This window comes from Notamacropus eugenii, chromosome X (assembly GCF_028372415.1).
Source record: "Notamacropus eugenii isolate mMacEug1 chromosome X, mMacEug1.pri_v2, whole genome shotgun sequence".
In the NCBI taxonomy this organism is placed as follows: domain Eukaryota; kingdom Metazoa; phylum Chordata; class Mammalia; order Diprotodontia; family Macropodidae; genus Notamacropus; species Notamacropus eugenii.
Window position 1 is genome coordinate 54,446,084 of NC_092879.1, and position 14,632 is coordinate 54,460,715.

Here is a 14,632-nt window from a genome sequence, read left to right on the forward strand (position 1 = left end):
TGCCTCTGATACCTTATTAGCTACATGACCCTGAGTGAGTTATTTAATTTCTTGGATATTTCCATGAGTGGCATGAAAACATCAGAAGCTTTCCTCATCAAGGAAATTACATGTCTGGGGATATTCCCCTCACCGCGCCTCAATTTCCTTCTCTGTAAAATATAGGGGGCTGGATGAGACAATCTCTGATTTCCATCCCAATGGACCTGATATTATGAGGCTCTGGATAGTGTCTTCATACACAGTTGGAAAAATGGCATTCCTTGAGAGAAGTCTTTGATACTTTGTGGTGCCACAGTTCTAGTGGCTGGAAACCCCTGAAATAATGATGTCAAAGACTGCAGTTAAATTTTATTTCACTTCTATTATTACGTTACACAATCAAAATCATTGGAATGGTTTGTAAATCTACATAACTGGATGGATGTCTACAAGGAAAACCAAGAGGATTTCTATGATGATGACAAACCTGTATCCTTATATTCAGACATCCCCATATATACAATAAACAGGCTAGACAAAGAAAACATATCAAATCGTTATAAACCATGCACACCACAGCATTAACACAATACACATCCTTAGCAACAGGCTCAAGTTTTGTCCCATTTATGACCTAGCTTCTCTCTTTTCAAAGCAAACATTTTCATTTTCAAGAAGAACTCTAACAAAGGCAAGATACCCCCATCCAATCTTCATGGGAAACTCCTCACTGTACAGGAAGGGATGTTTGCTCTACCCGTTGAACATCTTCCTTTGCCTTCTGAGTGGCTTTCATGTTGGTCCACTCTTCCCGTTGGTCAGTTCTCAGCATCCTGGGACTGTAATACTACATCACACATAATAGAGCCTTTTAGCTATGCTGACACAAGCACTAAGCAATAGGAAGGAAGTTTAAAGCCCATTTTCTGCTTCTCGTCCAATTTTTTGACAGAATATCACTGATAAAAACAGCGCAAGCAAGAAGTGGACGCATGGTGATCAGAAAATAACAAGACTGATGGAAATAAATAGACCCAAACTTACACAACCAAATGAGTCAGATGATTTAGAGTTGGGATGGACCTCAGAGTTAATCTCATCCAACCCCCTTTATTTTACAGAGGGGGAAACTGAGGTCCAGAGAGGGGAAGATCCCCAGATCATATGATCATAGGATCATAGATCTTGAGCTAGAAGAGACCTCAGAAGTCACTTCACTCATTCTCTTTGTTTTACAGATGAGAAAATTGAGGCCCAGGGAGGTTAAGTGACTTGCCCAAGGTCACACAGGTAGTAGGCATCAGAGGTGGGATTTGAACCCTCTGATCCCAGAGACAGTGGTTTGTCCACTGTGCTACGCACTGCCTCCCATAGCTAGGAAAAAGAGCCAGAATTTGAATCCAGACTCTTTGATAACAAATCCAGGGCTATTTTCACTACACTGCCTAGCATCAAGTGAGTGTTGCCCCCTTGCAAGCAGTCCCCTTGGAAAGCTACCCATGTGTAGCAGTCAGTGCTGAGCCTATTTATGGGACTTCTCTTTGGGAACTGCTATTAGAAAGAGAAAATCCATCTCAGTGCTTTAGAGCCACACTTTTTTGGGGGGTGAAATCATTCTTCCCTAGTACGATCATTTGTCTTATTCCCTAGATTCGATTGTCAATGGCTTTTGGCTGTTTCCAAAAATTAACTCCACCCTCCAAAGACAAATGATTTCCCACCACATAGGTGATCCAAAACAAAGCTGTGGGTGCTGGCCAGCCTCTTTGGAATTAGTGAATACACCCCTTCCAAGGGGCTTTCTCTGAAGGGCGATATTCATTCAGAGCTTCTAATCTGTTTGTTAAGCCCTCAGTCTTACTACCTTCTAGTCACCACCCCCCCCGTGAATATGAAACCCATTGAAAATACAGATATCATTTCTAGTCTCTTTCTATTACTCTCCAATATCAATAACAAGAAGGTAAGTCAGCCAGCATAAGTCTTTAAAAGTGTAACAAAGCATTAAAAGGAAAAATTCCAGAAATTACAAATACTTGATAATATGGAAAACTTCAGACCTCAATCAATTCATACCAATATCTTCCTTTTTTTTCTTGCATGGAGATGTATACTATCCAATTATTTTTCTCTAGTCATGTGATCTCTAAGAACTGTGATTTGTATTTACTCTAAGCTCAGCTGCAGAACACTTCTTTTCAGGCTGCTCAAAGTACCGAAGGTATAGTTTTTCATGCTACCATATAAGTATAGATCTGCTCACACACATGAAAACACTTTGTAGTTTTATGATTATCATGACCTCTGACTGCTAAAAAGGATGACTTCACTTCAAGGATCCATGATGTCATCAGTGCTGCGACTCCTTCACCAACACAGATCAAAAGCTTCCTATCACTTAGCAGTCCATCTTAATGGGTTTCTGTGGCTGAAAAAAAAAAAATCATCCCCTGGTGGCCAAGTCTCTGGCGATGAACCTCTTGGTCCACGAATGATGGACACATTGCTCTGCCACCAGGACCCTAACTAATATGCAGAACTAATACTCAAGCAATAACTAGCCCGACTGGGCATGTTACAGTAAAATGCACTGAAAACAAATACGTCAAGTTTCAATTAATTTTCATTTGACGATGAAAAACATCAGTCACTGTTGTGGACTGATTCCTATTCATGAGTTTGGAGAGAAGGGCAGCACTGTGTATACAGCAGTAGGATCATTTCATCAAATGAAAGTCCTGATGAGAATCTGGTATCTTGAACCACAGGCAGTAGCTTGTATTTCACGTGGAAGGATGCAATTGGTCAGGTAGAGATGAGCACAATTGAAGAAACCTTTCCTGAATGGGGAGTGGAATTCAAACCGTCACAGAATGCTTGAAATTACAGTGCCATAAAAATGCTGGCCTTCGGTTCTTTATACAGGTGTTCAGTTCAGCAAGATGGCATTTGTTGTTGTTGCTGTTGTTGCTGTTGTTACGTTACGTTACATTAAGTTTCTTCTTCTTCTTCTTTTTTTTTTTTTGTCTTTTTTGTTTTTTTTTTTTTAGTATGAGAGACATCCAGTTTTAAAGTCTTTAATAGCTGTGGGTAGAAACATTTGGACGTTTTGAATATTTCTTTATGTAATAAGACATGTGACTTCTCCTTTGATTTTAAAAGCCAATATTGATATCTGTCAAATTACCATCTTTTAGAGAAATTTTGAATTTTCTTTAGTTTGGCAAACATCACTAGTAGTTGGTGTTTTACTCAAATAGAGTGTTTTAAAAAAAATCATAAGAAAATTAAAAAAAAAAAAGATGTTCCCTTTTATTTATTCTGTCCTCACGCTCATGCTTATCACTGGAAAGATGTTTGCGTCCAAGATTGAGTTACATCGTGAATAATTTAAACACCAATTCTTAGGCATAAGTTAAAGGGTCACATTTTGTCTTTTCATTTTGTATCCATAACTAATTTAAGGACTCTTTGAAATATCTAAGCATCAATTTCTGGGGAGTCTGGTTTGGCATTTCGATTCATAAGTAGTCCAAAATTTAATTACACATTAAGATTGTTTTACCCACGCATGGTATAACATGAAATTGAAAGGCATCTGCAGAGGCAACATTTGAGCGGTTTTTGCTTCCCCATTTAGGGAAGAATACATTTGGAGTGTTTTACTTTCTAGAATTCGTTTCGTCTTCACCGTTACTTTGGGGTTCAAGACGAGGTTTTCATTTCTGATTATCGCCATTGTTCGACATCTTCACCGTAATCAGCAGTCGCATTGTCAGTTTGATCGCGATTATGAGCATGCCTAGTCTGCAGAATTTTCCGTTGCTCTTGACGCTTCCGTCGGGCTTCCTGATGATCTTTCTGTCTTGTAAACTGATACCTTTGCAGGAAGAGATCTTTTGCATACTCGTACAATTCCATGTCTAAAAAGTTGAGGGCTTCAATCCGCTTCTGAGTCTGCTGATCTATTTCCACACTGGACGCTCTTGTGTTGTTATACTGTGTAAAGGGCGAGATAAAGTTCATGTTGAAGGTTTTCTCAAATAGATACTGAGTCTTCCTTTGAAACTCAGTGAGCCCAAAGAAAGCCATGCATTTCAGGTTCTCTTTGGCGCTGTCTAGAAGAACCTTGTTTCTCTGCTCTTCTGGCATCACGGACAGATTGTAACAGCCAACCAGACTCAGATCAGAAAGCATGCGGACCTGGCGATTATTGGCCAAATTGTAGGGACAGTCCATAAACTCCTTAAGGGAACAGCCAGACCAGTCATCCCCTGTGTAACAGCTGGGGAGCTCTTCAATAGTTGGAGACCTTCCATCACAGACATGCAAAGAGGCCTTCCAAGTTGCTCCTCGCTGAACGTGCCTCCATTCACTCAAATACCGGGACACAGGGTCACGAAGGATGGTGATATAGTAAAAGTTCCTACAAAAAAAACAGAAAGCAGATTAACAGGAATAGTGCTTAGCAGACATGCAAATCAAACCCCAGTGAATGTGACTGAAAAGAGAATACCTTTCCAGAAACTGGAATCTTTCTATGTTTATGAAATTGGGTCAATATGTGTGCGTGTGTGTGTGTGTGTGTATGTGTGTGTAGAGCCTACTATATCAGATTGCACTCCATCCTGGGGAGGGGAGAGGGAAGGTAGGAGGAGAAAATTTAAAACTCAAAAGCTTGTGGAACTAAATATTGTAAACTAAAAATTAATTGATTAAAACTAAAAAATAATGAAATCAGAGGACCATCTCATGCTCATTACCTATGTAAAAAAATGGGTCACAGATTTAGAGCAAGAAGGGACCTCAGAAGTCAAGTCCAACCACTTTATCTTATAGATGAAGAAACTTAGACTTGGGGTTTTAGGTGAAATTTCCACATAGATAACAAGATAGCAAAATCGGGATTCAAACATGGGTATTTTGACTTGAAATCCAGGTTTTTTTTCCGCATTGTACCATGCAATACCTCTAATATTAAACTTTCTATTCCCCTCCCTTGCTGCCTGTCTTCCATTCTCCAAGCCATTCTGTTCTGACCCTACTCCACAGGCTCATAGGAGCATAGTTTTGGAGCTGGAATGGATCTTAGAGGCCATATAGTCCAAGTCTCTCACTTCCCAGAAGAGGGAACTAAGGCCTGGAGGTAAAGGGACTTTCCCAAGATAACACCAGTAAGTGTCAGAGGCAGGATCACTCTGATGGGCCATTTGAGACTTACCAAATTTGTAATGATGAGGCAAGGCCAGGACCTCTACCTCCAGCTAGCTGCTATAGGGGCCTGCCAAGGTCACCAAAAAAAAAAAGGGCAGCTAGGTGGTGCAGTGGATAGAGCGCCAGTGCAGGAGTCAGGAGGACTTGAGTTCAAATCTCACCTCAGACACTTGACACTCACTAGCTGTGTGACCTTGGGCAAGTCACTTAAGCCCAGTTGCCTCGTCCTGGGTCATTTCTAGTCATCCTGATGAATATCTGCTCACTGGATTCAGATAGCTCTGGAGGAGAAGTGAGGCTGATGAACTGAACAGCCCTCCCTCACTCAAAACAAAGTCAAGTGCAAGTCATGTCATTATTTCTCTGGTGGCATGGTGTTCTTTAGCAACAAAGGACAAACACACATAGGGGACTGCAGGACTGAGATAAGGATTGAAAAAGGAGATGACAAGACAACTGGGTGTCCTTATAGGAGGTTTCCAGGGTGGGCAAGGCTAGACATCTGGATCCCCTACCTTCAGGTGTTGAATATTTTATCTTATCTAATAGAGAAGCTTAATAAACACTTGCTGAACTGAACATCCAGGCATGTAGAGAAACTTGCTTATCTGTCCTCCCTGAACATACCTCGACTTGCTCAGGTACCAGTCACAGGACTGAGGGAGATGATGATGCAGTAAGAACTCTGAGAATGAGATGTCTTGTGGGCAGAGCGGGGGCCAAAAGAGATGCAAAATTCTAAACCAGGGATGGGGAACTGAGGCCTCTAGGTGTGGCCTTTGAACTGAGTCCAAGTTTTACAGAACAAATTCTTTTATTAAGGGGATTTGTTCTGTGAAGTTGGAATTCAGTCAAAGGGCTGCACTTGAGGACCTAGAGGGTTACATGTGGCCTCAAGGCTACAGATTCCCCACCCCTAGTCTGGACTGTATTAGCATTCATAGGACCTGGGATGATGATAAAGAGTAATCTGCAAAAAGTGTACTTTGTGTTTAGCCTAGTAATCTGAATGATAGAACCACAGATCCTTAAAACTGGATGGGACCTTAGGGACGATGCAGGCCAATGCTTTCATTTAATATGTGGGGAAAATGAAGCCCAGAGAGGAGAGACTTGCCCCAGGATATTCATACACATGTGACTAATATATAGAAACAGGTAGATATAATTATAGCAAATGAATATTTATTAATGCTAACCAATACAAAAAATAACAACTATAAAAATCCAATTATTTTAAAACCTATTTACGCACTTAAAATTACGTTAATAAGCTTTCCAACCATATCAATTCTAGGATGTCACCTTTCTATAACTGTCATATCTATAGGTTAGATAGACAAGTTAATTTAATCCAATGGATTCTTAAAACAGTTATATTCAAAGACTATTTATTAAACATCTGGGCCCACTTGGCTTTATGGCAGTCTGGAATGCAGTGGAAGATTTCCTGCTCTCCCTTCATGTGTCCCTGCAGGGGAGGATGCTCCCTCAGCACTGCTAAACATTTGTCTATGAGCAAGAAGAAACATGTTGTCCTGGTTTTGTTTTTCAAAGAAAAGCCACTAGATGTCACTGTTCCACAGGAGGCTGCCCATAATCGCAGCAAAACGGTTTCCTTGCCCAGTTCTTCTAGAGGATGCTGGGTCAGAAATGGCCATTTGGGTTTGGAACACTGAGGAAATCCTGTGCAATTAAAAAAATTCTGGGTAGGGTGAAGGGGAAAGAGTGGAGAGAAAGTCAGAGACATGGAACAGAACAAGGCCTAAAATGTCTCTTGAAAATACAACACATTTTATCCTTTAATACTTCAAAGGCATACACTTACAAATTGTCATGGCAGGAGGGGACCTCAAAGACCATGTGTTCCCCTGGGGTTGGCAACTTGTAGCCGTGGAGGGCCTCTAGACATGTACACTTGGCTTTTCCAGCTCCATTCATTCATTCATCTTTACTTATATGTCAACTCATTTTATTAACCCACAAATGGGTTGGGTACCATGAATCCTGGTCCTTATATACTATGAATTAAGGAATTGCCAGCCTTTGTGGACCAGTATAGCTCAAACTTAGAGTTCTCATCACTGCCCTCACTCTTCCTCTTGCCTTCTCCAACTGTCCAAAAAAGAGTCCCTACTGGGGTACTCTGTGGGAGACTCCTCTTAGACGTTGTCCACATTCATCAACACTCATCACCTCCTCAGGGATTATTACTACCATGCTTTATTCCTCCCAACTATCTTCCCTCTTGCCCCATAGTTTATCAGAAGGCTAGGTTCTCCCAGATTTCTAAGGTAGCAACAGAGATGATCTCATCAGCTCATCAGACTAATGTGATAACCAAAGTCTTAAGTGTCCCTTCTGGGATCTACCTCCAATTCCCAGGCCACGTATGCATTTATAATAAGAGTCTCCTGAGACAATAGAAATTTGGACTTTTTATCCTATGGTATTAAGTTGTATGACTTCAATGGAAACATAAAAAAGCACAGTTTGGTGTAAAATTTCTGGCACTTATGGAAATTTTTATTAATAATAATAGCTGACATTTATGTAATGTTTTTTATCTCACCAACAAATTTGATCCCTTTGATTCAAGTTTCAGTCTATTTCTCTAAAATGGAAGTAGTATAAGTTATCTTCGTTTTTGAGATCAAGACATGGGCCCAGAACTCACAGGAAGAAAGGGATGAAGCTAAAATTGGGACAATAATAGGAGCATAGCATCTGGGAAAGAACTGAGAAATTATCTAGTCTAACTCTCTTATTTTACAAAGGAAGAAACTGAGGCCAGAGAGAAAAGTGATTTACCCAAGGTGACTCAATAAGTAGTAAGGCTAGGGCCCCTCCCTCCCTCCCTCTGGTTGAGGAAAGTGGCACTAGATATCTGAGAGCTCCTCCCAGATCTTCCACCATTTAAGAAGGACACACTCAGGGAATTCTCATCACTTCCTACACAGTTACTTTTCTGGACTTCATCTTTTCCAGAAACTTATCAATCTGTAGGATGAAATCAATCTGGAAACTGCTACCTCATCACTCTGTGTCTGAGGGCCCTCCTTCCTTCCTTTCTCCCAGATCCTCCATTATTTAAGAAGGGTATCAGGGAATTCTCTTGGGTCTTCATTCCCCATCCGGATTTTAAGACTTTATCATGCCCTGGTGTCCTTTAGCCTCCCTCTCTCCCTGCTGTCCCCTCTTAGTTTTTCAGCTTCTTTTTATGTGTTATATTCTCCCATTAGATTGTAGATTCCTTGAGGGCAGGATCTGCCTCTAACTCTGCCTCTGTTAGGGTAAACAACACAACATAACACAACACAATCTGTGTTGTTTACAGATTAGAAAATACAAAGCATACTGAAATGCTCATATGGCTAAGATCTTATCAATTTGGATGTTCTTTCCAATGGCTTAGTTAGTTTGTGACCTATCATCCATGAGTATCCTACCTGGGTTATTTTTGTCCATATCCTCCCATAATTTCACCAGAGGGAGTCCACCCAATGGGCTGGAGGCCTTCCTCAATTTTTCCTGTCATAGTAAGGATATTAGTGGAGCATTCTGACTATCCATCTGTCATCCCTCACCCTTGTCACATGACCAGAGCATCTTTTCTTTCTATCTTGTATTTCCCTGACAATGCCATTTACATTTGTTCTTCAAAGTTTTATATTAGACAATCTGGTATGGCCTACTTGAAAAGGCATCCCCCTCCCCAACACACACACATTTCTACATTGCCTCTGTGTGATATTCATTTTCAATTCTTCATTAACTTCTGTTCCTTGTCTCCTGGTCACACAACAACACTGTTAAAATTTAGTATTTAAAAGATGGGTTGTTCTTTCTGGGAGAAGATGGGGAGTCACAAAAGGAGCTTTTCAACTGCCCATTTCTTCACGTTTCATTGTAGTTCTAGCTCCCTGCACCTCTGCATTGTCTGTCCCAGATTCACGGACTGGTGGGTAAGCTCTATGTGTTATCCATGAAAACGCATTTTGTAGTCTGAGCAATAACTATTCTTCATCCACTGGGTCTTTTCTGTATGCAGCAACTCCCCAAGACTTAGCATTTGATTAGATGTAGGGGAGTCATTCATTCCAAGGATGCCAACTGGGATGACTGGAATAATGGTGCCCAGCATCTCATGTGACTTTTACAACCACACTGAGAGGGAGGCACTAGTTATTTTTCCCATGTTACAGATGAGGAAACTGAGGTTCAGAGGTCCTGTTACAAATTCAAGGCTTTCCCCATGATACCACTGTTGCTTTATATACCATCTATACACATGTACACATGTCCAATGGAGCTCTTCAAAAAGTCACACTCTAAGGACCAAACTAAAAACTGTTCTCTTCCCTTACATGATTTCTAACTTCCAATCTAATGTGGCTCCCCGTTCTCTTATAGATGAGAAGAGTGAGGTTCACAGAGGGGACATGACTTTCCGCCAAGTCAAAAGTCAACAAGTGAGAAATCAATCAGACTAGCTTGCAGAGAAATGGGGTGCTGGTAGCTGGATTTGTTTTCACATTTACCATGCCCTAGGACAGGATATTAAAACTTGCTGGAAAGGACTTGTTTGCCCATGAGCTGAAACTGCCCACCTCTGAAGAGGAGGATTGTAGGCCTGTGGAGAAGGTGGTCTTGCCTCCAGGGAACTCATATGAAGAGCTGGGAGAATATATATGAAGTAGTCCTGGGCCATGGGAGAGGGAGGTGGTCCCCCTTCTCCCAGGCCACTAGGGCAAAGAGATTCCTCTGGTATAATGAGCAGAGCTGCTCCCTCCCCAAGGGGAAAGTCCTCTTCCTCTTGAGGGCTGGAGTGTCTTGGAGATTCTGGGTAACAGTTCTCAGAAGAGAGGTGGTAAACCTCAGCTATCTGGTCTGACTTTGCTGCACTTATTTATGATGAGAGGGCATTTCTATGAGGGCAGGCATCATTGGAAAGAAAGGAAAAGAGTATTCATAAGACATTGAACAAGGAAAACAAAAAAGAAATCCAAATAAGTTTGGGAGAGATGGCAAGGCGGATTCACTCCCTTGAGCTCATAGCTTAGTTAGAGGGAGGTCAGTGAAGAGACTGAGGCAATGGATAGGGCACTGGGCCTAGAGCCATGAAGACAAATTCAAATCCTGCCCCTGACATTCACTGGCTGTGTGACCTTAGCTAAGTCATTTAACCTCTGTTTGCCTCAATTTCCTACCTCTCAGGGTTGTTGTGAGGATCAAATGAGACAATTTGTAAAGTGCTTAGCACTGTTCCTAGTGCATTATAAGTGCTATATAAAGGCTAGTTATTATGATCATAGTTACTAGTTCCTTCCTGTGCCCTTTCTGTCTAGGGTACCACCACAATAGTAATTATTTCTCTTTTACCCAGGAACCCTGAGGGTCCTCCCATCCCAGTTTGATGTTTTTTATTATTATTATTAAAGTTGCCATCCCTTGAGTAACTACTTAAAGAAGCCTATTCATTGAATGGGTGTATCTCACTCAAAGTGAGAATGTGATAAGACCTTAGCCTGAAAGGGCCAGGGTTTCACACTGCATTCTGGGCCATCTCCCATCCTCCTGATGAATATCTGGCCACTGAATCCAGATGGCTCTGGAGGAGAAAGTGAGGCTGGTGACCTTGCACAGCCCTCCCTCACTCAAATCAAAGTCAACTGTGAGTCATATCATCTTCTTGATGGCATGGTCCTCTTCGAGAACAAAGGACAAACACAACAACAACAACCACTTTCCCCTCAGACTTGTGCTGGGCCCTGAAATGATTATAACGATGATGTTCTAAACATTTACCTGCCATTTTGAAAATATCAAAGCCTGCTTTGCCAACAAAACTGTCTACTCTAAGATCATAACAGGTATAGTAGACATTTATACCTGTAAGTCAATATGTCTTTATACCTCCAGTATAACATTTTGATTTTGTGTTTGTAGATTACGGGCAGTAACAATACTGATATCTCTGCACTACACCGCTGAGTTGAGGAAGGACCATGCTTAGAATTTCCCGAATACTATTCAGATGGCAGTGAGGGTATATACCTTTGTGAAACTGACGGGGGAAGAACAGATCTCCTTCTCTTGCTAATCATATTCAAATTAGCAGCAGCAAACTTCTCATCACACAGAAATGACTTAGAAAAGCCAAGTGAGCAGAATTAAGATTAACCGATGTCAATAATGAGTGAACTTCCACTGAAGCCCTATGATGATTCACTACATTCTGGGGTGGATGACCCTGGGTTTTTGAAAACTGTGGCAGAAAAGTGTTAGATCTGACAAGTCCAACCAAGTGGGAAAGTCTTTGAGTGTGGTCTGGATGATGGATTCGGTCCACCATCTGAGTACTACCAGTGTAGCTAAGCTTGGAAGGAAGAGAGAGGAGAGAAAGGAAAGGGGAGAGAGAGGAGGCAGGAGACAGAAGAGGAGAGGAGGGAGAGAGACTATCAGAGCTGCTCATAGAAAGAGTTTAAGACTTTGAGGAGGTGCAATGAGGGTTGGTAGAAGATCAGCAATCTCACTGAAGTGAACATTCCTGCCAATGAAGCCAATCACAACCCATCCACGTCTGACTACACTGTGTGACTCTTGTACATATCAGGAAGCTAGATGGTACAGTGGAGAGAGCACTGAGCCCAGAACCAGGAAGGCCTGACTTTGAATCCTGCCTCAGAAACTTACTAGTTATGTGACCCTGGATAAGTTACTTAACTGCTCTCTGCCTCAGTTTCCTCACCTGTGAAATGAGGGTAATACTAGCACCTACCTAACAGTGGAATTATAAGGATTAGATAACACCCACAAGACTTTTCCAAGCCCTAAAGCACTGTATAAATCCTTGCTATTATCTCTCCATAAGTTAGTGACGAGGAGTTTCACAAGCTAGAGGGTTTCTTTGCTTTTTCCCAATAGCTAAGGGAGACTAGTGAACAATGTGAATTGTCCATCAGTTGTCCTTTGCTCTTGTTTATCTCCACGCCCCGTCCCCCCTCCCCAATTGTGCATTTCTCTGATAGTGATCATTCTGTCACTTCTGTATCATTCCCCAACTCTAATAGTGTTTATGTTCGCCATGGATCTCTCCATTGCCCTTCTCATGATCGACGACTTCAATTCTTTCCATCACTGGAATTATACTGTTGTTAAAAAAACAAACATTTGTTCTATCAAGAAATTGGGGGTAATTAAAAACCCTGCACAATTTCCCAAAGGCTGACTGTTCTCTGCCCCCTATTCGGTTCTGGGCCTCTCCCATTGTTCATTTGTGGTGTCTGTCCCAGATATATGTGTTGATAGATAAGCTCTATGAGATGTCCAGCTAATAGTACATCACAGTCTGGACGATGGTCATTTTCATCGATTTGGCTTTCCCCGTATGGATAGTTTGGCCCAATTCTTTCAAGGAATTATGAATCTCATTTAGGTGGATCTGTAATGTTTCTGGGGCTTAATATTGCAAATGTACTACATTACTTTCTCCACCTCCCACACATCATTGAAATAATACTAAATAAACCTATAGGTACTATAATTGAATCAAAAGTAATTGTGATGAAAAGGGAGTTGAGCTATGAATTTAGAGGCTTGTCATATTTCTTATGTACAGAAGGAAATCATACCAAGAAGAAGCCCATTATTTAAACTAGCATAGGCATATCAGAGTCAGAAGTGACTTTTCCAACCCCACTCTCACCTAAAGGATGAAACCAGACATCTCCTGCTTTTTTTCTCCTATCTCCAGAGTCTGCTATCCCCTTGAGATACATGGTAGTGCTTTCTTTAGAAATATTTCACAGAGATGATTAAGAAGATAGCCATCTAAAACAGGCTCCAGGGCAAGTACACCATGGGACCTGGGACAGTTCCATGGGGGTTATTTTGGAGCCAGGAACCCTAAGGTTATTTTGGACAATCCATAAGGGGAATCCAGGGTATGATTTTGTTATTTTTTTTCAGAACAAAATAAGGAAAAATGTTTCTCTTTTTGTTAAATTAAGGCTTCTTGCATTCCTTTAGGCCACAAACTCATCTAAATGAATGCTAATAATTGTTTTAAGTGATTGAACGATATTAAATGCGAACATTGGTTCTCGTATGCCAATTAGAATTCTGGAACAATGGAGGCTGTGGGTTCTTTGGACAAGAAAACTGCAGCTCAGGAGAACTTTCTTTACAAGTATTAGAGAATCACAGAATTTTGGAGTTGGGAGGGACCTTAGTGGCCATCTGGTCCAACCCATACTTGAAAAAGAATCCTCTCTACAACAGAGGTGTCAAACTCAGAAAACTCTCAGTAAGGCCTGAAGATTAAATTGTAATCAGGACATGTTTAACAAAATAAATAAAAATACAATACAGCCTAGATGATGTTAATTTGTGGGTTTATGTCAATATGAGGCCAGGATGTTCTATTTCAGTTTGACCTACAATGCTCTACAACATAGTTGTTAAGTGGCCGTACATTTTTCCATCCTATTCAGCTTTTGTTTTAGGGGAAACTCATTAATTCCATAGGCAGTCCATTCCACTTATCCAAAAGTGGCTTATCCTAAAGTCCAGCCATTGGGAAGTTCTTCCTGACCTCAAGCCTAAATATTCCTCTTCCCAACTTCTACCACTGCTCCTAGTTCTGCCCCCTGGGGTCCAGCAGAACAAAGCTGATCCCTCTTGGACAGACAGCCCTTCAAATACTTGAAAGGCATTTAGACTGCAAAAGGCATACTTAACATTGTGCATGGAAGTAAAAATGTTTCCAAAATAAAGTAACAAAATGGAATGATACTATATATAATTATCAATATATAACATTGATATAGTGCTCTGTTTACCAAGTCCTTTACATATATTCTCTCAACAGCCTTGCAAAAGATGGGCAGTATAACTACTATTATTCCCTTTATAGAGATGAACAAACTGAGGCTGAGATAAGCAAATGAGATGGATCTGTTATCTGAAATAAAATCATAGATTTGGAGCTGGAAGGCACCTCAGAAAGCACTTAATGCAATTCTCTTATTTTATGGAGGTCCAGGGAGGGGAAATGATTTTCACGAGATCATATATGTGGTAGGAAGCAAAGTTGGAGTCTGAAATCCGACCTTTTTGTCAGTTATAGTCTGTCAAGAAGCTTTTATTAAATGCATATTATGTGCCAGGCACTGGCTAAGTGCTTTCTGATTACAAACCTAGCATTCTTCTATACTATACTATATCTGGATCACTGCATTTTTGTTGTTGTTCAGTCACTTCAGTTGTGTCTGACTCTCTGTGACCACATTTGAGGTTTTCTTAGCCAAATGGAGTGGTTGGCCATTTCCTTCTCCAGCTCATTTTACAGATGAGGAAACTGAAGTAAACAGGGTTAAGTGACTTGCCCAGAGTCACATAGCTGGTAAGTGTCTGAGGCTTTAAATTAAGGTCT

General features: G+C 41.0%; 1 protein-coding gene across 2 annotated transcripts in view; it reads right to left on the reverse strand.

The window, feature by feature from the left end:
- Positions 1-339: 339 nt before the first annotated feature.
- The window catches only part of HS6ST2 (heparan sulfate 6-O-sulfotransferase 2), a 284,248-nt gene continuing 269,955 nt past the window's right edge, over positions 340-14,632 (reverse strand). For both annotated transcript variants that reach the window (XM_072626538.1, XM_072626537.1), the window contains one exon: positions 340-4,408. In XM_072626538.1, the coding sequence (XP_072482639.1) occupies positions 3,712-4,408 (697 nt within the window). In that variant the 3' untranslated portion in view covers positions 340-3,711. The remainder of the gene's footprint in view (positions 4,409-14,632) is intronic.